The sequence below is a fragment of the Pangasianodon hypophthalmus genome, chromosome 27, assembly GCF_027358585.1.
Source record: "Pangasianodon hypophthalmus isolate fPanHyp1 chromosome 27, fPanHyp1.pri, whole genome shotgun sequence".
Lineage (NCBI taxonomy): Eukaryota > Metazoa > Chordata > Actinopteri > Siluriformes > Pangasiidae > Pangasianodon > Pangasianodon hypophthalmus.
In genome coordinates, this window is record NC_069736.1 from 15,829,473 (window position 1) to 15,856,357 (window position 26,885).

Genomic DNA, 26,885 nt, shown 5'->3' on the forward strand with positions numbered 1-26,885 from the left:
TATGGTGATACACTGATTTGAATTTATTTGTAATGCTTATGACATCGTAGGGCACTGTGGCAAGTCATGCAAAAGGTTTCATTTTGTTTTTTGAAATAAAATACGTGTCTCGTCAATACATTTGTGTATAAAGAAATCAATTAAAGAATTTTATTTTCATTTAATGAATACATAAAATTGATAAACATATTGATTTTTTAATAGACTGTATATTTTTTCATATATGCACACATATGACATCAATCCTTATTTTAAATAATAGAACTGAGTCTAGTGAATATTTGATTACTTTCACTTCCTTTGCAACATGTACATGTAACATTAATTGGATATTCATGACCTCTCCTCCAGGCCTTTGCCAGTATCTCAACTCAACAGAAATCATCTTCATTCTTCACAATTTGTTTGTTTGTTTTTTTATTAGAATGAAGTTTTTCCACTTGCACTGAGAACCATTCTTCAAGTTGGGTTAGCTCTTTGTGCTTTTCAGGATTTTTGGGCTGCTCACCTGGTAGTGAAAGCCATATAGGTTGCTGGTTTTCTGGCAAAAGGACCTTAATAAACTGTCTGTTTTCTTCCAGCCCCGCAACTCTGTCATACATTTTCTTTATATCATTCCCAATATCTCTTTTTAACTCATATTTCCTTTTCAGCTTACTAATCATTTTTGCATTATTTCCATCTGTCCCTAGGTCTTTTTCATCATGTTCATAGGCCTTAATATACTGCTCATATTTTTCTAGGGTTTCCTGCATTTGATGTTGCACTTCTCTAATCCAGGCATCTTTACTGTGTCTTTCCCTCTCCATATCTCTAATAATCTGATAAACCTCAGTTCCATTTCTGTTTCCTTCCACCATCTTCTCTATTTTCTCTAGCAGCTCTGAGACCTGAGAATCATCTCCCCTCTCCTTAATGTTGAGACAGTGAAACCTGTTCCCACATTTCTGTACAAGTCTCTGGACCTCCTGGTCTCCTGATTGGATAAACTCTGCAATGTTCTGAAGGTCCTCAGTAACAGTGAAGAGGATCATGATGTTTCCCCAAAATCTCTTCCCAAAAATCTCTGCCATCTTCAATAGTGTCTCTTCTAATACCTCTTCTTTATAAACTTCTGTGTCTTGTGAATGCTTTATGGGAATGACCAGGAGAAAGACAAGGGGTCCTGGAGCAGACAGATGGACACGGAGTCCCTCATCCTGTCTCAGCTTTTCCAGAAAGAGTCCAGAAGTGAACCAGTCAGGAGTGTCCACCACAATCACCTTCCTCCCAGCTACCTCCCCCTGTGTGGTCTCACTCTGCTGGGTGGCTGTAGATGTGGCTGTAGATGTGGCTTCAGATGTAGCAGCCTGGTTCCTCTCCTCTCTGCCCAGGATGGTGTTTTGTGCTGCAGTCTTGCCAGATCCACTCCTCCCCAGCAGCACCAGCCTCAGTTCAGTTGCAAAAATTAACTCAGAAAAATCTACAACAAAGCAATAAATGTAATTTCAATTTTTGTGAAGTTATGCATTCTGACTTTCAATCATTGTCTCAAATAGAGGGGATTGTTCATTGGAGAGAGGACCTAAGAAAATACCACTGATATCTGAGTTTAAACAAATGCCAAACAAATCTCTTTAATTTTATAGTCACATTCTTACCAAAACTAAGGTGGACGCTACTGATCATCAACACACATATTTATGTAAAGCACACTTAGGAAGTCTGTCTCAGTAATGTCTCGGTAAAGAATTTTTCAACCAAGAGAGCTTCTCTTCATTCCTACCCAGTGAATATGGGATTTTGTATTCACCAATGATGTTAATAAAGGAAAATGCTCATGTCAGATTAATTAACTGTATTCCCAATATTCAGTTTTTTCACAGGGCACATTTGACAAAACACAGTTATGTATGTCCTTTCATTATTAGTAGATATTTGATATCTGGTTTTTAAAGTAGAGGAAGCACAGCTGTCTGTCAGACACAGACAGCTTTAAATGCACTTGTTCATATACCAGTCAGCCAATCAAATTTACTGTACCAAGATTATTGAAAGGACCTGTTTTTGTTTCTTGACTTCTGAATCAAATCAATGCTTGCCATTGGTCTGCACTCCTGCTTAATTCCTCGCAAGTAAGAGAATCAAAAGCCTCACAACAAAAGGTCAACAACATTAGCAGGGTCTGCCCTTTTGCACCAAAAGTAGCTAAGCTGCTAGTGAAGCTAGCTAAATTTCACTGAAGAGGGTAGTGACAACTAGCTATCTTTCGTTAAAATCAGTATTCTATTAAACAAAGGGAATTGCTTAAAAGGGGAGTGCATCATAGCAAACATCCCTTCTGTTCTCTTTGATATCTCTCTTTCTCTTGTCTTTGCATGCAACCTCACACTTGTTTTATTGTTTATGAACAGGGTGTTTATTAACAGGGTAACTCAGTCAGTGATCTTATTTATGTTGAGGAAAAATAAAGAGCCAAAATCTGTAACATTATTCCCATTTCCCATTCCTGCAATTGGAACTTTTTTTTTTATCATCAGAAATATTTTTATAGTTTATATCATTGGCCATCCACCACATGTGGAGACTTAAATGTCCCCAGAAAAATACTTTCCAACAGAATTACTAGTCTAACCACTTACCTGTAGTCATAAGTGATTTTAGCTCCTTTCCAAGTTCTTCTTTTTCAAACATTTCCAGTTGTTTAATCTCCTTGTCAAGTATTTCTGTAGGTGAAAAAGTTTGCAATTTAACACATTTTGAAAACTTTTAAATCCAGCTCATGCAGTGAGATTTACTGAGTTTTCATGAACTGCCTAAACTGTACAATATAAAATGCCTATTGTAATTTATAGCATTTATAGGAAAAATATGCCCTATACCCATGACTACCACTAGGGCTGTATTATTCTGTCTATATTCATTACTGACCTTCTGCTCATTTATAGTTATGCTTTTGGCTCTCTGCATTAGGTTGATATCAGTATATTTAACCCCTTACATGTCTTTTAAGTGATTTTGTATTTTGGACTGCTGGCATTCAAAATAAAAAGGCATCACTTATATCCAAGTCTCTGCACTTATAGAATCATATAATATCAACATAAAATCTTTGAAGGGACATTTCCTATAAGTTGTATCAGCAAGCTGGCTATTTCTACCCTTACAAGTCATGATATATTTCATTACAAATATGTTACAGCATACACTTGGTTCTTAAAGGGAATGAGAGGAGCTGATTTGATTGGATATCTCACCAGCACACCTAACCACACCTCCTGATAATATATTCATCCAAACCCATCCCCTTTTTACAAATGCACTGTCTAAGCCACATAATACCCTGTACCAACTGTCACAAAAATACCAAGAATATACAACAGTCTTATGCCTTATTTGTGCATGTGTGCTATGTGAAAGTAGTTCATCTACAGTTTTAATTCAGTGCTCTAAATAATGCTAGCTAAGCTGTTGTTGAATGTTGCTTAGTTTAATTGTTACAGTTGTTTTATGTCACAGTTCATACACTTACCAAAAGCCTGTTCATATTCAGGTATCTTCTGATTGGCACATAGCTGTTGACAAAGTAGTTATTTTTAATGAATATTCTATGATAATACACCACATCTAATAGGAGTTTTAAATAAAACACATTCTGTTTCAATAAATACACTATATAACCAAAAGTTTGTGGACACCTGCCCATCACACCCATATGTGGTTCTTCCTCAAACCATTGTCACAGTGTTGGAAGCACACAATCCTATAGAATGTCTTTGTTTTGTTTGTTCTTTGTCTGTTCCAGCATGACAATGCCCCTGTGCACAAAGCAAGCCCCATGACATTGTTTGCCAAGATTGGAGTGGAAGAACTCAAGTGTCCTGCACAGAGTCCTGACCTCAATCCCACTGAACACCTCTGGGATGAACTGGAACACTGACTGCACCCCTGGCCTCCTCACTTGACATCAGTGCCTGACCACACTAATGCTCTTGTGGCTGAATGAGCACAAATCCCCACAGCCACGCTCCAAAATCTAGTGGAGAGCCGTTATAGAATAGTGGAGCTTATTATAACAGCAAAAGGGGACTAAATCTGAAATGGGATGTTGAAGAAAATTCCTATTGGCAAATTCATGTGCTGCTAACTCAGGTTTGAGGCACTGACCAAAAAAAAAAAAAAAAGATATACTTAGAAATAAAAACTAACAGAAACAAATGTTTTTGCCTAATAGGAATCGAGTTATTAAGTATATTGGATCACATAGCTTGATTGCTAAATGATTGAATTTACTGAATTCCAGTCTGCATTACTGTTCTGAAAAAAAGACCAAAAAACAACTGTCGACACAAATTAAGAGAGAGGACGATAGGAGACCAAGTAATAAAATGTGGCCATGTTTTGTTATTTTAAGTAACCTGTGCGTTTTCATATTCACCTGTGAGGAAGATCCTTGTTCATTACTATTCTCTCTGTGGATCAATCCTGAAAAAGTAAAATCAAGCCTATTAACTGTTGTCCCTTCATAATAATAACCATCATTCTTGAAAAAAACAATGAAATATTTAATATATTTTTTAAATTATATTATACCTTTCCTGTTTACCGTTCCTGTATCCTTCATGCCTTTTTTTTGCATCTAATGAAATAAAACAAGTTTAAACTTTTAATCTTGTAAATTTAAACATGAGATCAGCCCATTATATATGCACTGACATAGTCAGTGAACAACATAGTCATGTGAATTATTAGAATCTAGAACTTCAGATTTGACTACACATACATATAACTCCAGAATTATATACACCCTTCATGAAACTGAGCACACATGGTTACATAAATGAATTTAGTTTTAACTAAACACAATATTTTTTCCCCACAATTAATATTTTATGATCCCAAAAATCCATTAAACTGTGCAGCTCTAATTCTGAGAATATTCTAATACTACCTTCTTCACCTTCCTTCACTGTGCAGCTCATGTGGTCAATTCCTGCCCTGAGAACATTTAATATGACCATGATTATGCATAATAGTGTTTTATATGCATTATGCATCTTAGTTTTTCTTTTGTTTTTTGTTTTTTTCAGTGATGAATGATATGTGAACAACCTTACAGTTAGTCAATTATTCCTTCATACAGAAGAGGAATCACAATAGAGCTTTTGGAAAATGAGGGTCTTGTTCAGAGTTGTGAATTCTCCCACTTGTGCCCAGTGTTCCTGGGAGAGGCTCTGGCTCTGGATCAAATATTGACTTTGTTTCAGTTATTACAGTTTTCTGCTCTTTATAGTAATGTAGAAACATTTAATTTAATTATTTTTGAAGGCATCTTTGCTCTACAGCATTTCTTTGCATGTGCCTAAGACTTTTGCACAGTACTGTATGCATAATAGTGACATGCCTCTATTTTATTAAAATGCCACCCTGCGTGCCTTAATAGTGCTTAAGTTTGTAGTTAGGTCTGAGATATAAATACCGATGTGCGCAATTTTGATATAAATCCTCATTACTTAAGCTTAACTCTACACTGAATATGGAAACAAAACAAAGTTATTTTCCAAAGATTTGTTTGCATTTGCATGTTTTGTTGGAAGTAACCTGTGTGTTTTCATACTCACCTGTGAGGAACATCCTTGTTCATTACTATTCTTTATACCCAACAATCCTAAAAAAGTAAAATCAAGTCTATTAACTGTTTTCCTTTCATAATAATAATAACCTTCATTTTTGAAAAACAATTATATAGTTAATGTTTTTAATATATTTTACCTCGCCAGTCCACGCCTGTGTTTAGAATCTAATGAAATTAAAAGTTTAAACATGAGAACAGCCCATTTTATATATACATTGAAATATTCAGTGAACAATACAGTTATGGGAATTATTAGAATCCAGAACTTCAGATTTGACTTGTACACATACGTACAACTCCAGAATTATATACACTCTTCATGAAAAATATTAAACATGAATATGTAAATGAGTTAAGTTTTAACTAAACACAATTTTTTCTCCATAATTAATATTTTATGATGCCTGGAGAAAATAATAGCCCTGAGCCTCTTCCTGTAATTGTTAATTTCTTTTTTTTCCCCCTAATTTGGTCTTGCCAATTCCCACCTACCAGCCAGCTGTCTCACCTATCACACAACAGCTACCAACCAAGTAGGATGAGGGCTAGCACCCTGCTTCCTCTGAGACACGAGTAGCTAGTAACCTGTGTGCCTGAATAGTACCTTTGTTTGTAGTTAGATCTGAAGGAAGAATACCAATGTGCACAATTTCTATATTAAATCCTCATTACTCAATCTTAACTCAACACTGACTTCGGAGATATCAAAGTTATTTTTCAAGGATTTGTTTGCAGTTTTAAAAAAATTATTTTTGAATAATGCATCTGTTTTTGAAAAGTGGTTCATTTAAAAATAGTTGTATGTAATGTTTATTATATTGAAGAGTTGCAATAACTCTGGAGTTCTGGACTGTAAATTAATAATTACTATTAAGGATGAATATATTAATATGCATAAATACATATCTTGTCTGCAAAAAGTTACACACAACTATGTTTTCTTGAATTTTTCCTACTTTTTTCTGTATTTGAGCAGATTTTTCTGGTGAAACACCAGAGCTTTTAACACTGTTGGACTTGACAATTCTTAGTATTGTACATCTTTTTTTAAGACTAAAAAGTACCCCTTATTCATGGGAATTCAAAGGTACAAAGACAGAGTGAAGAGTAATTAAAATGAATTTAAAAAATTAATTAAAATACCTGTGGTTTCATCTGCATTTCAATGTGGTTAATTACATCGTAATTTTTCTTGCATGGCAGTAATCCCTGATCTTCATGGAACAGACAGTCAACTGTGATCACATTCTCTCTGTTTACAGCTCTGCTGCTGTCTGGTACAATAAGCTCTGGATTAAACGTGTGATGGAGCACCACCAGAACTGCAGGTTTTGTGGCTTTGGACAACATACACATATACATTTGCACATTATATACAATAAAATTATGAGTTTAAACAACACATTATTTTAAAAAGATTGTTGATTACCTGAAGTAGCATAAAGCTTTTTCATGGCTTCTTCAATGTCAGTTCCAGCTCGTGAAACAACAGGGCAGAAAACCAGAATGAAATCACACTCTTTCTCTGTATCCACCTTCTGCAGCCTGGGTATTTTATTTTTGAGCTGAATTATGAATTGTTCATGAGAATTCAATGTTTTTCCAGTTTGAAGAATGAAGTACTTGCTCCCTGACAGTACATGTGCTATCTTTCCTGTGAATAAAGAGAAATAATCTCTATTATCATTTCCAGTTTGAATAATAGAACGTATTAGCTAAAAGCATAAGCTGTAGCCTAATTTTACCTATAAAAAAAACAAAAGAACGTTCGTGGTTATCATTTCTGAAACATCAACATCATGGATCGTTATGTCTGATTTATTAAAGTGGGTAATTTATACTGATATTGTCTGCAAAAGTTTTCTCAATCACTTCAATCTCACTTTGTTTTGTTGTATTTTCAGAACTCATACAGGGCTGTAAATCTTCTGCTGCAGTATTCTTTGACTGTGACTGATCCATCTGTGACCGGTCATCAGGGTTGTCAGCCATGGTATCTGGCTGCAAGAAACAAATAAATTGAGCAAGAAATATAAACAAAGCTGCTATGAACATTATGTTTAAGATGAACGCGCAGTGCTGCGGGATGCACTTATAGTGTTCAACGTTAGGGTTTTGCTGGGAATCGAACCCAGGTCACCAGCATAGTAATCCAGCAAACCCCCACTAGGCCACCAGGGGAATGACTCAAGTACAGAGGAGTGAGGCGAGAGTAGAGTAAAGGAAACAGTTTATTAAGATCCAAAATCCAAGGCAAAAAATAACAAAAGTATAATCCAAACGCTCAGAAGATACAAGGGAAAAAATAAAAAAAATCCAAAAGTGCACAGTCCAAGAAACCAAAAATCAGAAAAGAAGAGGCAAAAATCCAAACACTCAGAAGATCCAACAATGGCAAATTCAAAGTCCAAAAAAGTTCACAAGAAAGCAAAGTACCAAAAACAACACAAAGACATACGTAAGGAACACGGAACAGAGGTTACTAGTCTTAAACATCACAGCACAAAGACTCCATGACAAGAGGCCAAACTGAGGGGGTATAAATACACAAACAAATCAAGGGGGCAAACTGAGAACAGGTGTAAGTAATGAGGACTAGGCAGGGCACAAGGCACATGGAAAAACAAAAGCACATGGCTGTCAAAACAAAAACACAAAACACAAAAGCAATAGCGGCCTCTAGAGGCCAAGATAGTCCAAGTCCTAACAGTTCATTCATTCATCCTTAGTAACTGCCTGGTCAGAGTTTGCTGCTTTAAATTAGACAGTAGTCTAAGTCATCTTTCTGCAAAGTTGAGCCAGATATTCTCAGACAGACTTCCTCACACAGCTTTCATACTCTCACTGACCACAGAGACGTACATTTTTAGTCATCCTGATAGCTTGAGCACACAGGCCCTAGCACTTTTTTTCATTTAGAAAATTGTCTTTTCAAAGTTAATATGGTAGTCCTACCTTTCTATGAGATCTAAAATAGCACAGGTTAGAAAAAAAACTGTAAGTTATGTAGCTAATGTAAGGTACCAACTGAAAATATACTGGGAAAAAGCAATCAATATTTACACTCATCAGTTCAACGAGCTAGCTTAAACATCAAAATGAGCAATATACCAGCAAAACTGCAAAAGAATTCTCTGCTGAGGGAGTGTTAGAACAGTTAAGAGCAGAACTTGACATGGCTTTGCTACAGAACTGTCCAGAGCTTCATGTCTGTGAAAGTGGAAAGTATAAAATAATTTGTGAAGATATAACTTAAATGGGAAGATTGAGTCCTTTGCCATTCTCCGAAATAAAAAAGAGACATGGTTAAAAATTGTACTGCAGCCAGTCACTAGTTGGCCTTACAGAGATTTTGACTTCACTTTTGAATCCCTGTTACAATATTCACCCATATGTACAGTCATTGGGTGTGCCCCTTACAGTTTGCTCATTCCCTCACCCACACTCCCACTGCAGACACCCACTAAAGACCTAAAATATAGTTAAAAGACAGATTTCTGCAGGTTTCTGCTGATTAACACACACACACACACACACACACACACACATATATATATATATATATATATATATATATATATATATATATAAAGGTGCTCACTTGCAAGAGGGGGAGGCTTCAGAAGATTAAAAAGTCACACACTCCAGGCTCAATTGAGTTGCCTACCCCTGAGTAGTCTGGATGGTAAACCTGAATATGAAAAAAAATTCAAGGAGGTTAAGTTAAAATAAATAAATAAATAAATAAATAAATAAAGTGTGGTTTTAAACCTAATATTTCATTTCATGACTTCAATAGTTTTTCATTTTCAATATTATGAATTCAGAAACTTTTAAAATTCAAATCTTTGTCACTTTTTTTTTTTTTTGCTTCCATACTTTGTGTGTTCAATAAGGTCGTACAGTCAGTTAATTATATAATTAATAATCAGTTATGAACTCCCCACTGAGAGTGTGTTACAATAGATCACAGCAGAATAACACATGGCTTTGTTACGGAACTGTCAAGAGCTTTGGTTGTGTGTTGGAAAGTGTGTGTGCATTCATGAGGTTTGACTGTCATGTCCAAAACTGTCAATCTCCTCTTCAACCACGCCCCTTTATTTATTATTGAACAACTCCTGTAAAACGCATTTATCATAAGAAGAATCTCTGGGTTGAAATATCAAGGCTAACTGAGGTTATAACACTGTTCCTGAAACTAATTTGTGGAGATATAAATTAAAGTGGAAGTTTGGGTCTTTTGCCATTCTCTAACAAAAATGGTTAAAAACTATACCGCAGCCAGCCACTAGAGGGCTTCAGAGACCCTGGAGAACGTCTCCAGGTTACGTATGTTACGTGGTTCCCCGGGGGAACGAGACGCTGCGTCTCAGTGCCATACTTCCGGCATCCCTGCGAGCGCCCGCTTCATTCTCGAAGCTGCTGCGGGATCCACTGCACGTGCTTTTAAGCTTTCTGGTCGCTACGTCACCCCGCCCGTGACGTCTCGCCCATCCATTGGACTGATTACACACGTGATTCAGAGCGCGGTCATACAGCGTTATGACGCAGCTCGAGTTCCTGAAGGGGAAGCCATGTTATGTCAACCGCATACCATTTTTATTTCCGCCACTGAATGAAACTGTTTCTTCCCGTAGACAGTCATTGTAAATGTCAAACACATACAAAAAGGAGAAGAGGAATGAACTGTGACAGCAAAAGAGTAAATGCATGTCCTTTAAGAGCATTAATCCAAATAATAAAGTAAAGTGCCTGGGCCAGTCCTATAGCCTTGTCATCAATTTCTGGCTAACTTGTAGTTATTATTATATTTTTTATAGCTATTTTTTTATATACGTGATAGCCTATCAGGTAGTTATCTGCGTTTATAGTTCCTGTAAAGAGCTTGAGTGAAAGGAAAGTAAATGTGGTAACTGTGTCAGTTTCACCGACACAAGGGAAGAAAAATGTTTTTGCTGTCTAAAATTATTCAAAATGTTAGATTTGTGAAATATAGAGGGTTTTCCCCCCTCAGGCAAACTGTTTAAACATAGTAGTACAACAGCCCAAGCATTTCAGACAAACTTGTAAGACCTCATGTGCAGATTAGCTAATTCATTGACATTACACACACACACACACGTTTCCACCGTACACATTTTATGCATGTAGACATATAACTGTAAGAAGCACCTACCTCGACTGTTCTTCAGAGTGACTGTGCAACAACGCATTAACTTTCACTTTCACTTTGAACAAGTGACTGATTCTTCACTTTTAACTCCTTCACTGACAGATTTAATAAACAACCATTTATTTATAGACTAATACACACACCCTGAATCTGACGTCTACTTGTTTTAGGATTGAAATTATTTTAAATTAATTTGGCTTGATGACAACTTGTCAAACTTTGGCCTTTTGAACACCCAAATCAGCAACTATGAACTTTTATTTTATTACTGTCTATTTTTCATATAATTTGAAGTAGAATTTGTCACTCAGTACATTCATTACTGTAAGTATTTTGAATGCCGAAGGGGGAATTTTGATGTTTATTATACACAGCACTTTTATAATTTTAATATTTTATAATATTATAAAAATATATAAATATACATCCAAATTTACTACTTTAAATTCTGTAGCTTTACTGTAAAACTGTATTTTGTTTGTTGACCCTCAGTATACCTTGCATACACTCGTTGCTTCATTGAGTTAATCATGATCATTTTCAATATTTGTCTATATTTCAGAAATGTGGCCAAAAAAGGAGAAAATGAGATTGCTCTGTAACCCTGATAACTTACTAAAAATCAGTAAAGATCATTTCAATCCAGAGCCCTCCCCAGGTCAGTACAGCGTATAAGCTCATAATGCTTACAAAAAAATCATATACATGTCACAGATGATAATCATTTTTTCACATGTAAGTATGTAGAAATCATATATAAAATATACTAACCATAAATTCTTTGCAGCTAATGTGGAAAAATAAAGGGTGGTTTCATTATAAATCTTACCGGGACACCTGTAGCAAAAGAGTGAGGGTGTAATTGTTCTTTCTAGTATTGGTTCAACACTGATTTTTTTAAACCTGAAGTTTAATTGGGAAGGGTTGCTGCAGGAATAAAACACAATGTGGTGTGCTTTTATAGGAAAATAATCAATGAAAAGGTTGATCATCATCCTTTAACAGCATGTCAAAAATGTTTTATTCTTCTTGATTACAATTTGTAATTTATTAATGAACAATTATTAATAAATAATTGCACTCTTTATCCATTTATAATCACATTTTATGTTGCATTATAGCCACATTTTTTTATAGAAAGGTATAAACAATCATTCCCTCACCAGCTTTTTTACATTTATGGCATTTGGCAGACGCCCTTATCCAGAGCGACTTACAATAGTGCTTTGAAGTCTATCAAAAATACATTCTGATATTGGCTCGGTAGGTCACAAACTAGGAATACCATCAGTCCAAAACTCTGTTGGGGAGGTTTTTTTTTTTTTTTTGTGAAAGTGCTAATTTAAGTATTTTATGAAGAGGTAAGTCTTTAGCCGTCGTTTGAAGACTGCCAGTGACTCAGCTGTTCAGACATCTAGGGGAAGTTTATTCCACCACCTTGGTGCCAGAACAGAGAAGAGTCTCGATGCATGCCTTCCTTGTACCCTGAGAGATGGAGGGACCAGTCGAGCAGTGCTAGAGGCTCAGAGGGAGCGTGGTGGCGCTCGAGGTGTGATAAGTGCTTTGAGATAAGTGGGTGCTGGTCCGTTTTTGGCTTTGTAGGCGAGCATCAGTGTTTTAAATCTTTGTGGATGTAAATTATTGGGATTAACATAATGAGAAGTGAAGTTTTTATCTTTGTCTCCCATTATGATTGCTTGGCCATTAAATTGATTGAGGAACATTAAAGAAAGATGAAACTGTACTTTTGGAGCATGATAATTTTACCATAATACATGTCATAACTGCAGATTTACTGGAACATACCAAAGTAAAACATTTACAAACAGTTTTTCACAATTTCTGTTTATTTCAGATTATTCAACATCAACATCTTAATGTATCACTTGGGTCAGAGCTAGGAAGTAGGAGATAAACCTCTCAAAATCAGTTCTCCTTGCAGGATAGCACACACACCTGAATCTGACTTGCATTTGTTTATGGATTGAAATTATCCTCATTTAAAAATCACATACATGTAAGAAAAGGAATGTCTTTATTTGTGGCATATACAGTACATTGCAGTACATTGAAATTTTGCCTCCCGGCTTGCTAGGAAGTTGGGGTTGGAGCACAGGTAACCATGACACAGCACCCATGGAGCATATAGGGTTAGACCTTTAACCACTGAGCCACCATGTGAGTATACTATATGTTTTTCACATGTGATTATGTGAGTAATATGTGATTAGATGTGAAAAACATGTTGTGCATTTCAACATGGTATTCGATATGGAGTGAATAATACAGTGAATAATACAGTATGTGATAAATAAAATCACAGGTACTACATGTGAAAAATGAACTGTGTAAAAAAAAAATAACATGTAAAATGAATTATGTGAAGAAAGATGTTTAATTAACATTTATTGTCAGCATCCTACCTCCTGTAGTTGGTCTCCGTGCCTCTAGAGGCCCCCTGTGTTCCCCTCTGCCTTAGTTCTTCCTGTGTGTCCTTGTTAGCATTATCCAGATCACCTGTGCCTTGTTTCCCCTAGGGTATTTTAGTGGTGGTTTTTCTCTTGTTCCTCACTTGGTTTTTTGAGTCTTGGCTGGGAGTTTCCTGCTTCGTTTCACCAAGTCCTTCCTAGCTACCTCAAGTAAGGTGTTCTTAGTTATTTGTTTGCTAATGTTCTCTAGTTTTGTTTTCTCCCCTCCTAAAAAAAGACCTTTTTCTTTTAATAAATCTACATTGCCTGGAGTACTGCTTTGAGTGTTTTGTTTGGGTCCAACATTACTGCCTCTATGGCTAAGTGGTAGATCTCTCAACCACCACGCGGGGACCCGAGTTCGAGCCCGGCTTGTGACAATTTATTATAGGCACCACTGCAACTATACTCTTAACACCCAGCTTCGCACTATATAATGTACCCAAACTTTTTTGTGGGCACCAACCTTTCATTAGTTGACCTTGGATGTTATTTGCATGTTATGCTACCTCAGTGACTTCTACCCTAGGAGCTATAGGAGACTATGGAATTATAGGGACCAAGTTACTAGGACTAGTACATTAAGCATGCATATATACACTGCTCAAAAAAATTAAACACCTCTTGCAGATCTGATATTTGTTGTTTCAGATGAACTTTGAAGTCTTTATAAGAATTGTCCGTATTTCCGGTTAGAACAATAAAACACTTGTTCTCTGAATTTGGCAACATCTTAAATCCTGTGAATCAAAAATAAATAATCATTAATCATTATTCAAGAAATTTTAGCCACATCATGTCACTTTTTGAGTCACTTGTTTACCCTTCTGCTGTCGCAATCACACTGCTCTTCATGATTTTCATCTAGCTCTAACACCTTCAGTAAGTTATCTGAATGGAGAAGTGTGCTGTTTTATGCTCCACTTGTTCTGTCAGTGGAGTAAATTTAAAAAGGGGTGACTGGCTATTTATACCTTGTGGATTTACTGTCTCCTCACAAAGTATTGTTATTCATTTCTCATTAAGTCTGGGCCTTATTTCTAGTTTTCCTGTATTTCTGTTTTTGATTGATTAAGATTACAAAAAGTATTCTTGTATAACCATGTCTGTTGGTGTGTTGACCATTGCACTCATTTATCAAGTTTCATTTATCAAGCTGGAAAAAAACAAATGTATTTATAAACTGTTTGCAGCAGCATTTACACAAGAAATGTGGTATTCATAAAATCCATTACGTCCAGAAAAATGTTCATATCTTGCAAGACTTTTTGAGGTTTGAATATAAGGAGACTCACAAATTTGTATGTCGATTAATAGACGTGAAATCATATAGCTGGCATGAGTTGTACTGTAAGTGCAATTGTATATACGGATTGTGATGTCTGATTTAAATCACGGCAATATATATTTCCATTAGACACAAATTTAATTACATTTTTTGTGAAAATGTGTCATTTCATATTATTAATTTGAAAAACAGTCCAAAATAAATCCATAAATTAAAGACAAATAACACCAGTCATTCAAATAGGAAAAAAGTAATGACCTATAAAATGAAGAAGAATTAGTGTGTGTCTGTGTTAGCTAACGTGCTGCAATGGCTTGAGCTACATTACATAACATAAGAGTGCTTGCCACATATAGGAGTGACTCCTTCACTATTTTTTCATTGTTTCATGAGCTTTGCCTTTAATGCAGTTTTGCAGATGTCACTAAATGTAAATCAGCTGTACAATGAACATACTTGGTAGTTTATGGTTGTTTGGCATTTATTAACATACAGACATGAGTATGTAGAAACTCAACATTACTGAAACTTCTGAAAATCTGGTGGAAATTTTTAGTTCAGTTTTTACATTCACACAAGTTTTTAAAAGATAATTATAATAATAGTATTATTAATAATAATAACAATCATTAATTTTACAGCAACGTACTATTTTATTATTTTACAGCTGTTAGGCTTTTGCTGGGAATCGAACCCGGGTCGCCGGGGAATGACTCAAGTACAGAGGAGTGAGGCGAGAGTAGAGTAAAGGAAACAGTTTATTAATTACGCTCCAAAATCCAAGGCAAAAAATAACAAAAGTATAATCCAAACGCTCAGAAGATACAAGGAAAAAATAAATAAAAAATAAAAAAAATACAAAAGTGCACAGTCCAAGAAACCAAAAATCAGAAAAGAAGAGGCAAAAATCCAAAGATCCAACAACGGCAAATTCAAAGTCCAAAAAGTTCACAAGAAAGCAAAGTACCAAAACAACACAAAGCCATAGGTAAGGAACACAGAACAGGTTACTAGTCTTAAACATCACAGCACAAAGACTCCGTGACTAGAGGCCAAACTGAGGGGGTATAAATACACAAACAAATCAAGGGGGCAAATTGAAAACAGGTGTAAATAATGAGGACTAGGCGGGGCCCAAGGCACATGGAAAAACAAAAGCACATGGCTGTCAAAACAAAACACAAAACACAGAAGCAATAGCAGCCTCTAGAGGCCAAGATAGTCCAAGTCCTAACAGGACCCCCCCCCTCAAGGAGCATCTCCTGACGTTCCCAGGGCGCTCAGGATGGGCCAAATGGAAGTCCCGACAAAGATCTTTGTCTAAAATGTCCCGGGCGGGGACCCAACAGCGCTCCTCAGGGCCATAGCCCTCCCAGTCCACCAGATATTGAAGCCCGCCACGGACCCGGCGGGAGTCCAGCAGGCGGCGCACGGTGAACACAGTCTGACCCTGGAGGATGCGGGGAGGCGGGGGATTCCTTGAATCGACTAAAAAACAAGGCCCACCTAGCCTGTCGGGGATTCAGTCTCTTGGCTTGCTGGAGGTACTCCAGGTTCTTGTGGTCCGTCCAAACCAGGAATGGATGTTGTGCTCCCTCCAGCCAGTGCCTCCACTCCTCAAGGGCCAGTTTAACCGCGAGCAGTTCCCGATCCCCCACATCATACCGGGACTCCGCAGGGCTCAGGCGGTGGGAGAAGTATGCGCAGGGGTGCAACCTGCCATCCGAGCGTTGAGAGAGGACTGCGCCAACACCACTGTCCGAGGCGTCCACCTCGACGACGAAATGGTTGCGATGTGTCCGGGAGGACCAGAATGGGTGCCGTGCAGAAGCGATGCTTGAGGTCCCTGAACGCCTTTTCCGCCTGAGGAGACCAGACATAAGATCCACTAGTCTTTTTGGTGAGGTCCGATATGGGCGCTGCTACAGAACTGAAGTTCCTGACAAACTTGCGGTAGAAGTTAGCAAATCCTAAGAACCGCTGAACTTCTTTAACGGACTTGGGAGTGGGCCAGTCCCGGACGGCCAGGGTCTTGGCTGGATCCATCTGGAGTTGTCCCGTTCGTACAATAAAACCCAGAAAGGAGACCTCAGGGACATGAAACTCACATTTCTGGGCCTTGGCAAACAGATTGTTCTGTAGCAGCCTCTGGAGAACCTGGCGGAAGTGATGGCGGTGCTCCTGCAAGGTCTTGAAAAAAATCAGAATGTCGTCGAGGTAAACAAAGACATATTGGTTGATCATGTCCCTCAAGACGTCGTTGATAAGGGCCTGAAAAACTGCTGGCGCATTGGTGAGTCCGAAGGGCATCACTTGGTACTCATAGTGCCCTGACGGGGTGTTAAAGGCAGTCTTCCACTCATCTCCCTGTCGGATGCGGACGAGGTGGTATGCATTCCGTAAGTCCAACTTGGTGAAGACAGTAGCGCCTTGGAGCAGATCGAACGCTGTGGACATCAGCGGAAGGGGATAGCGGTTGCGCACAGTGATCTTGTTGAGGCCCCTGTAATCAATACTCGGCCGGAGCCCCCCCATCCTTCTTGCCGACAAAGAAGAAGCCGGCCCCAGCGGGTGAGGTGGAGGGTCGAATGAATCCAGAGGCCAGGGCGTCCTTGATGTACTCCTCCATGGCCTTGCGTTCTGGCTGAGAGAGGTGAGTTGGCACTGGGTAAGGAACTCCCGGCACTCACTGTGCTTGCCGTCATACCTCTGTGGTGCAGGAAGACAGGGTTCGCGAGGTGAAGGAGGCAGTGTGGCATGAAGCACTGGAGCAGGAGCAGATGGAGGCAGCTGTGCCAGGGCTTTCCCAATTTGTTGAAGCAGTTCCTCGTGGTGAGCAAGGGCCTCGCGTTGGCTTGCAAGTGTTCGTCCATGAGTGTCCACGGTAGTTCCGAAACGTGTTAAAGCGGCCATAATTCCCTGAAGGTTAGCCAGGTAGACAGTTGAAGAAGCCTCTGCTGAGTCGGTCATGACGGAGTCTTTCTGTTAGGGTTTTGCTGGGAATCGAACCCGGCTCACCGGCATAGTAATCCAGCAAACCCCCACTAGGCCACCAGGGGAATGACTCAAGTACAGAGGAGTGAGGCGAGAGTAGAGTAAAGGAAACAGTTTATTAATTAAGATCCAAAATCCAAGGCAAAAAATAACAAAAGTATAATCCAAACGCTCAGAAGATACAAGGAAAAAATAAATAAAAAAAAAAAAAAACAAAAGTGCACAGTCCAAGAAACCAAAAATCAGAAAAGAAGAGGCAAAAATCCAAACGCTCAGAAGATCCAACAACGGCAAATTCAAAGTCCAAAAAGTTCACAAGAAAGCAAAGTACCAAAACAACACAAAGCCATAGGTAAGGAACACAGAACAGAGGTTACTAGTCTTAAACATCACAGCACAAAGACTCCGTGACTAGAGGCCAAACTGAGGGGGTATAAATACACAAACAAATCAAGGGGGCAAACTGAAAACAGGTGTAAGTAATGAGGACTAGGCGGGGCCCAAGGCACATGGAAAAACAAAAGCACATGGCTGTCAAAACAAAACACAAAACACAGAACCAATAGCGGCCTCTAGAGGCCAAGATAGTCCAAGTCCTAACAACAGCATTGTATTGTAAACAATTGGAGAATTAGAGCTGTGTATTGGTTTACAGGAAGAAAAAAAAGCATAGTAGGATATCTACAGAGAGATCAAAGCTATTCTTTAACCTATGAGCTAATCGTATGGGCAGAATTTTTTGGCCCATAATTTACTCTGTGTACACCAAGATCTTGTTTTATAGTGAATAATCTGAATTAAATGTAATGCACTTTTTTAATCACTTTAAAATGGCAAAGTGTAAATCCAGACAGTGTATGATGTACAAACCCATTTTAATATAAGATATATTGTAAAGATTTGGAGTGAATAATGTCTGTACATCAGAAATATGTTTGTTTCTCACTCAAAGACACAGAAAGTTTCTAAAGCCCAATTTTTGGACTAGTTTCTGGTATTTCGTGTGGTTTTTGAAATGTATTTGGGCTGGGGATTGCTGAAAACTCTCAACACTGGTTAAATAAATTACATCGAACACTGTTGAAGGTACATCTAAAATCGCTCAAAACGAGCTGCTGGACTGTGTGCTAGATGACTAAATGTTGTCGACTCTTAAGTGTCTATTACAGGATTACTTTAAAAATATACTAGAACAGAGGACGGGAACCTTTTCAGCTGGTAGAGCCATAAAAGCCAATTAAAAAAATGATTTTTTCTTTAAAGAGCCAGAGAAAAGTTAACATATTTTTTGACGTTTGTATATGCTTCTTCTTATTATTATGGTTATTATCTTTACTATTATTGCATAATTATCAAAAGTGGTTTTCTTGTTCATGCAAAAGAGCAACAAATCCTTTAATTTTTCCCAACATGTTGTGAGCTCCATCTGTACATATCTGTACATAAAGAAGCTTATCCAGCTGCAGCTTCTTTTCTGTGGCAAAGTGCATCCATGATTGAAACACATCTTCTCCTCTTGTTGAGCCTTTCATGGGTAAAACAGAAAGATACACTAGCTTCCGTGATTCGTGATTGTTTTTATTATTTTTTTTTTTTTCCGTCGTCGAGCCATAGGCAATCACTGAAAGAGTCATAGCCTATATGGCTCGCGAGCCATAGGTTGCCGACAGTGTTGGCAATGACGTTGTTAATGTCGGCCTGTCAAACCAAAATTTATTCATGTGCCGCTGCTGCCAACACAAAAACCCCTCTTTGATGTTCATCTTTTACATGCAAGCTCTTCCCAGAACACTTGAGGCCCAGTCGGATTATCTAAATGTTGTTTACAATGCGCAAGAATACATGAAATTTTCACTTTCGTTTTCGTCTTATTTGCATCATTCGTTTTCTTTTAACCCTCTCGCTGGCAAATATCAATAACAACCAGTCACTGAATTGAATAATAGTGGATATAATTGAATAATACAAACTTTGAGTCTGTCTTCCATATAGGTTAAGATTACTAAATTCCCAATGTCACCTGCCAGCAAAGCACTTTTTTTGTTTCCTCTTCCTCTTTGTTTTCTCTCTCTTCTCCCCGATTCGCTCATAGGTGGCGCCTCGGTCAGTGATTGGACCGCTGACGCGCGATACTCCACCACTCGGCTTTGTGATTTCCCCAAAGGAGGCGGAGCTCTAGATATAACAGCACCATCACGGAAGACACGGGGGTGCCGATTTTGGGAGTCGTTGTTCACCTTCACCTTCAAGCTTCACCTTGTTACTAGCGAAACTATTAAGTGTTACTCGCTGGTTCGTTTTGGTTTGCCTTTACATATCACGATAGGAATACTATTCTGTCTAGAGACAATAGGTTAGAGGCGAGTGACACCCTCTGTACTTTTGTTCCAGTTAGCTGTGTCTAGGCAGGTTAGGAGTTAGTTCCTTTTTTGTTCTTTTATTTGGCACCATCTGTGAGTCCACCTGTGTCGCATGGTTGGGTATTGTGTATATATTTCTGGCTGTTTTTGGTGTTGGTTCTCCACACAGACAGTCAACCATGCTTAAGTCTGAGCCAAACACCATCATGCTACTTAACTACATGACTACATGATTCAAGCTAGCAGAGTTGATTTTTTTTTTGGCATTAAATGTAGTGTACACAATGCAGTGATTTTTTTTATTTTCATTTTTAATATAAAAAATGCACTGCCATGCTTAGAACCAGTGTGTCAGTAAGGTTTTTTTTAAAGGAAAATTATCAGCCACTGTCTTTTTGAGGTGGAACTTCACGCAAGCTAGAAATCACAAAGTACTTAGTGAATTACGAATGGGTCAGGTTACTCTTAAATTTACAAAAGAGTTTACGTACTACATTAGTTACAAAGGGTTTCAGGAAACACTTATTAATTTAAGAACATTCTTATGAACAGGATTGTGAAGTACTTAGTGTTACTGACATTTTGGTAAACCCAACCATGCTTTGTAATCTCTAAAACAAATCCTCATGCTACTTCACTAGGTCAAGGACTAAGTACACCGTCAACAACCTGTTGTGAAACCAACTCATTTTATATTATTACCATTCATTAAAATTTAATTACCATTCATTCAAAATTTAATACCATTCATTCATTATCTTAAAAATCTGAATCTGGAAAATAAAGAAAGTGAGCCAACACCAACCCATAAATTAAGACAAATAAAACTAGTTATTCAGTTATAGCAAAAGAAATGCCACAATATAAATGGAGAATGGGCTGGTCTATCTGCACCTATAATGGATATAAAAAGTCGTCTCCGGGTTACGTATGTAACCATGGTTCCCCGAGGGAACGAGACGCTGCGTCACGAAACGCTATGGGAACGCCCCCGCATGACCGCGCTCTGAATCACGTGTCTAATCCGTCCAATGGATGGGCGAGACGTCACGGGCGGGGTGACGTAGCGACCCGGAAGCATAAAAGCCTGAGCGGCGAGCCCCGCGTTAGCTTACTGGAAAATGAAGCAAGCGCCGCAGGGACGCCGGAAGTGTGGCACCGAGACGCAGCGTCTCGTTCCCTCGGGGAACCATGGTTACATACGTAACCTGGAGACGTTCCCCTTCAGGAACTCGAGCTGCATCACGAAACACTATGGGAACGAGTATACCCACGCCGCCAGACTTAAAAGTCCCTGCCTCCAGGAGGAAGCAAGCCTAAGGCACAAGGACAGAAAGCCTGCAGCACGACCGGCCGTGGTGCCGAGGAGGGGACTTTCGGTACGTACCCCGCTCGGGGGTACAAGAACGCTTTGGCCAACCCAGGCGCAAAGTCTAAATAGGAAGGGGCCACAGAGAGGGCCTGAAGATCCCCCACTCTCCTAAGAGAGGAAATTGCCAAGAGAAAGGCAGTTTTTAACGTCAGAAGACGGTCTGAAATCTCCTCTATGGGCTCGAAGGGGGGTTTGCAGAGAGCCTCTAAAACCACGGCCAGGTCCCACGAGGGGACCCGAGATCGAGCTGGAGGTCTGATCCTCAGCGCACCGTGGAGGAAACGAGTCACCCAGGGGTGTCTGCCCACTGACTGGCCATCGAGAGGGGCGTGGCAGGCCGCAATAGCCGCCACGTACACCTTCAGGGTGGAGTGGGTCAGCCCCGCGGAGAGGCGGGCCTGCAAGAACTCCAGCACTGTACCAACTGGGCATTGAACAGGGTCAAGCCAGCGGTCTCCACACCAGGAAGTGAAAAGTTTCCACTTCAGGGCGTACAGTTTCCTCGTAGAGGGAGCTCTGGACTGGAGGATGGTCTCCACAACCTCGGTTGAGAGACCGGAAGCGCAGAGTTGTGCCCCCTCAGAGGCCACACCCACAGCTTCCACAGCTCCAGGCGGGGGTGAAGATGGCCCCCCGCCTGTGAGAGGAGATCCCTCCTGATCGGAATCTCCCATGGGGAGCCGTCTAGGCGTACAGATGCAGCCTCGGCCACGGCTGTACCATGGCATCCAGTCCAAGAGGAGCTGGATGAGTCAGAGAGAACCAAAGGGGACAGTGCGACGTCTCCTGCGTCGCAAACAGATCCACCTGGGCTCTGCCGAACATACGCCATATGAGCTCCACCACCTCAGGGTGGAGTCTCCATTCCCCGGGCACCGGCCCCTGCCTCGACAGGGCGTCCGCTCCCACGTTGTGATAACCAGGGATGTAGGCTGCTCTCAATGAGAGGAGCTTCCCTTGGGACCACACAAGGATCTGGCGCACCAGCCTGTAAAGGGGGCGCGAACGCAGACCTCCCTGGCGGTTGATGTAAGAGACCACCGTCGTGTTGTCGGTGCGCACCAACACGTGGCGGCCTCTTAGGTCTGGGAGAAAGTGTTTCAGAGCCAGAAACACGGCCAGCATCTCCAGGCGGTTGATGTGCCAAGTGAGATGGCGGCCGCTCCACAGACCACGGGCAGGACAGCCACTCATGACCGCTCCCCATCCGGTGAGGGACGCATCCGTCGCTAGCACTACGCGGCGACCAGGAGCTCCCAGGACCGGGCCCTGAGACAAGAACCCAGGTTCTCTCCACACAGCTAAGGCACGGCGGCATCGCCGCGTGACCTTGATTATGCGGAGCGGATTTCCTCTGTTTCGGAAAAACCCCCTGGTCTTGAGCCACCACTGTAGGGGTCTCCTGTGCAGCAGGCCAAAAGGTATCACGTTGGACGCAGCCGCCAATAGGCCCAGCAGTCTCTCAAACTGCTTTACAGTGAGTGACCGGCCTACTTTCACTCTCGCGACCGCTGTGAGGACCGACTCGATCCGAGCAGGAGACAAACATGCCTGCAAACATGCCTGGAATCCCACACGACGCCTAGATAAGCGGTTCTCTGAGCTGGAGAAAGCACGCTTTTCTCGGCGTTTAGTCTTAACCCCAGTTCCTTCATATGGGCGAGAACGACATCTCGATGCCGAGCCGCCATCTGCTCTGAATGAGCTAAAATCAACCAGTCGTCGATGTAATTCAGTATGCGGATGCCCTGTAGTCGCATAGGAGCCAGGGCAGCATCCACGCACTTCGTGAAGGTGCGGGGTGAGACTGCTAGGCCGAAGGGAAGAACCCGATACTGGTAAGCTTCTCCCCCGAAAGCGAACCTCAGGAACTTCCTGTGTGGGGGGAAGGATGGAGATGTGGAAATACGCATCTTTTAGGTCGATCGTGACAAACCAGTCCTCGGACCTGATCTGAGACACGACCTGAGTGACCGTAAGCATCCTGAACTTCAGTCGTGCGACTGAGAGGTTCAATTGCCGCAAGTCCAAAATGGGACGCAGCCCTCCCCCCTTCTTGGGAACAATGAAGTACCGGCTGTAGAACCCGGACTCTCTGTCGTGAGGAGGGACCACCTCGATGGCCTTCTTCCTCAGGAGAGTGTGTACTTCCTGCTCCAATACCAGAGCCTGCTCGGGACCCACCACAGTGGGAAGAACCCCAGAAAAACGAGGCGGAGGCGAGCCGAACTGAATTCGGTAGCCTCTTTCTACAGTACACAGGACCCAATGAGACACATTCGGCAGAAGTTTCCACGCTGCCAGAAAGCTCACTAAGGGAATCAGTCTCTCGAGACTGACCTCTGGTGTAATAGAAGCGGTTAGCTGGGTGCCCTGAGGCGGCGAACCGACATGGGGGAAATGAGCTAACCGCTGCGAAGGCCTCAGAAGAGGCCGCGAGCCTCCCAGACCCGCTACGTTGCCGGGCGAGAACTGGGAGAGGCGCTCGCCGGAGACTGCTGTGCCCTGAAGCACCATAGGTGGCAGGGTTGGCAGATCGACCTCCTGAGGGCACTGGGGGGACCCGGGCACTGTGAGATGAGGTGTGCGCCGCGTCGCCCCAGAGGGGCCCGCCCTCGGAAGCCCTGGGCCAAAACCGTAAGGGCTTCTTAGCTGCGGCGCTTCTGGACATGAGGACAGTCCTTAGATCCGCCTTAGCGCCCGAAGGGCCGGGCCCAGAGTGTCGTCGCGACTCCTGCTCCCACCTCGGGGGAGCACAGGAGGCAACGCTCTGTTTTTGGGCCTCCCTGTAGGAGGGGGCCGTACACGGAGGGGGCTGCCCCCGCCCAGCAGCCCCACGAGCTAGAGAGCGACGGGGGAGGAACCACTGGAACGCCGCCGCCTGAGCACGGGCCTGCTGGTATCTCTCGACGACGGAGTCTACCACGTCGCCAAACAGGCCCGAGGGAGTAAGCGGGGCGTCCATGAGCACGACCCTGTCCTTCTCTTTCATATCGGACAGGGTCAGCCAGAGATGCCTCTCTGCCGCCACCAGGACTGCCATAGACCGACCGATAGCACGAGCTCAGCTACCTGCTCAGACGTCATCTCCCCTTGCTCATCCAGCTCTTTAAGCAGGTCGGCCTGGTACGCCTGTAACACCGCCATGGTGTGCAGACACGCACCGGCCTGACCTGCTGCCGTGTACGCCTTGCCTACCAGCACTGAGGTGGTCCGCAGCGGCTTGGTAGGCAACGCCGGAGCCTTCAGGGACGATGCAGCAGCAGGGGACAGATAGCTGGCTAGCGTCTGTTCAACCCTGGGCATCGCCCTGTAACCCGGAGTAGTCCAGCCCCGCCACATTAGCGTAATGGGAAGAAGTGGGGCTGAACAACCGGGCTGAGAACGGCCTATTCCAGGACCTTGACACCTCAGTGTGGAGGTCCGGAAAAAAGGGCAGGCTCCGGGGCGGAGGTGGCGGTCTACTGCGTAAAAAACACTCATCCAGCCTAGAGCACTGAGGCTCAGGCCGTGACTCAGCGGGCCAGTCAATGTTGAGCTTGGCGACTGCCCGCGTAACCACCTCGAGCAGCTCCCAGTATTGAGGAGACTGCGGCTCTGGGTCGACGCTCTCCACATCGGCCTCCTCGGAGGACGATAGGTGGAGCGCCGAGTCCGCTCCCCGGGGGGAAGAAACCGCAGAGCGTGCTTCTGAACCCAGGGAGGGGACAGTGGACCTGGAGGGTGAGGAAGGAGAAAGGGACGGGCCCGTCTCCATTCCCTCCGCCAGGTCCATCTGCGAGCCCCACGAGCGCAACCGCCGCTCTGCCTCGGCAGAAGCGGGGCTGGCACCGCGAGGCACGCTAGTGAGGGCTCCCTCCTCAAAGAGAGCCCAGCGGGAGCGGAGAGTGCGCAGCGGTAAACGCTCGCAATGTGCGCAGCCGGCTCCCTCGAGAGCCGACTGAGCGTGCTCCGCTCCCAAACAGGCAACGCACAGACTGTATCCCCGCCCGTAATATATCGCGGACAGGGAGGAACACACAGCCTGAAGCGCTGCCCGCTCTCGCCCTTAGTCTTATCCTTGGCTTTTGGCATGCCGCCGATAAAACACAAAATAGACAGAACAAAGACAAACAATATACATAGAGCGCTTGCTGAAAACAGGAAGCTAACGCGGGGCTCGCCTCTCGGGCTTTTATGCTTCCGGGTCGCTACGTCACCCCGCCCGTGACGTCTAGCCCATCCATTGGACGGATTAGACACGTGATTCAGAGCGCGGTCACGCGGGGGCGTTCCCATAGCGTTTCGTGACGCAGCTCGAGTTCCTGAAGGGGAACTACACACCCCTGTTAGGTTTTTTTATGTAAAAAATGAAACCAAGATAAATCATGTCAGAACTTTTCCCACCTTTAATGTGAAATTGCAAAGTATACAAGTAAAGAGAAAAACAATCAGAAACTTTCTTTTTACGAAAAAATGAAAAAAACAAAAAACAACTTACAATAACCTAGTTGCATAAGTGTGCACACCCTTAAACTAATACTTTGTTGAAGCACCTTTTGATTTTATTACACCACTCAGTCCTTTTGGGTAAGAGTCTATCAGCATGGCTCATCTTGACTTGGCAATATTTTGAAACTCTTTCTTGCAAAACCTTCTAGATCCATCAAATTGTAAGGGCATCTCCTGTGCACAGCTCGCTTCAGGTCACCCCACAGATTTTTAGTTGGATTCAGGTCTGGGCTCTGGCTAGACCATTCAAAAACAGTGATCTTCTTTTGGTTAAACCATGGTTTGGTTAAATCCTTTGTTGATTTGGATATATGCTTTGGGTCGTTGTTATGCTGAAAGGTGAAATTCTTCTTCATCTTCAGCTTACCAGCAGACACCTCAAGGTTTGACATGACAAAAACCTGCCATTTTAACACGGTTGTGTAGACTTTTTATATCCATTGTAGCTGTAAACTATAAACAAATGCTGCAGCTGACAGAAGATTTAGGGCACGCTGCACTTATGAGGGAAAGGATGTTTAAATCCTGTCATGATTTTTTTGGCTGAAAGATGGCTTATGAATTGGTTTCATTTGCCACGGCATCTTCTTTTAACACTGTGCTACACTCCAGCACATTGACCGAGACACTTAAAACAGTTAAACTTAATTTAAAACAGCCTCACTTAATTTATACCTTTTTTGTAATTTCTCTCTAGTTTTGAGCACCTTTTCAGGTGCTGTTACACTGTTAAATATTATATATTTTTATTGGGATAAATGTGAGTCTAAATAACTTTTACTTCAACCTCTGAGAAAGTCTTTTTTGCTTTCTACTTGTTATTTTAACTCTGTATTATGTGTTATTTTAACTTTGCCTTTTATGGAGTTTTGGGGGCGTCTTCAAATGGAAATCAGATGTGCTGTACACAGACCTGGTAATTTACAGGGGATTGTCATTCACCAACATGCATGCGAGAATGAAGAAAATCAGCGTTTTCCAAAACTTTTGTAAATCTGGCAGAAATGTTTAGTTCAGTTTGGTTTACACAAACATCTTAAGTAAAATATTAACAAATGAGGCCCATTGTTGCTTTATGTGTCTGACCAAAACTTCGCAACAGCCTAAGGATTTCTTTGCCCA

At 41.7% G+C, this 26,885-nt stretch overlaps 1 protein-coding gene across 3 annotated transcripts; it reads right to left on the reverse strand.

The window, feature by feature from the left end:
* On the reverse strand, positions 1 to 10,846 carry LOC113531182 (uncharacterized). 3 transcript variants are annotated; one of them, XM_053230589.1, is made up of 12 exons: positions 10,794 to 10,846; positions 9,216 to 9,305; positions 7,498 to 7,615; positions 7,044 to 7,268; positions 6,758 to 6,951; positions 5,752 to 5,779; positions 5,601 to 5,647; positions 4,573 to 4,618; positions 4,418 to 4,464; positions 3,512 to 3,554; positions 2,622 to 2,705; positions 1 to 1,462 (listed from the first exon to the last, which is right to left on the reverse strand). In XM_053230589.1, the coding sequence occupies exons 3-12, from the start codon at positions 7,604 to 7,606 to the stop codon at positions 372 to 374; spliced, it is 1,914 nt and encodes a 637-aa protein (XP_053086564.1). In that variant the 5' UTR covers positions 7,607 to 7,615; positions 9,216 to 9,305; positions 10,794 to 10,846; the 3' UTR covers positions 1 to 371. The 3 variants fall into 3 exon arrangements, with proteins under 3 accessions (XP_053086564.1, XP_053086565.1, XP_034156445.2); XM_053230590.1 differs by lacking the exon at positions 9,216 to 9,305 and having other exon boundaries at positions 10,794 to 10,838; XM_034300554.2 differs by lacking the exon at positions 10,794 to 10,846 and having other exon boundaries at positions 9,282 to 9,305.
* Positions 10,847 to 26,885: the final 16,039 nt, after the last annotated feature.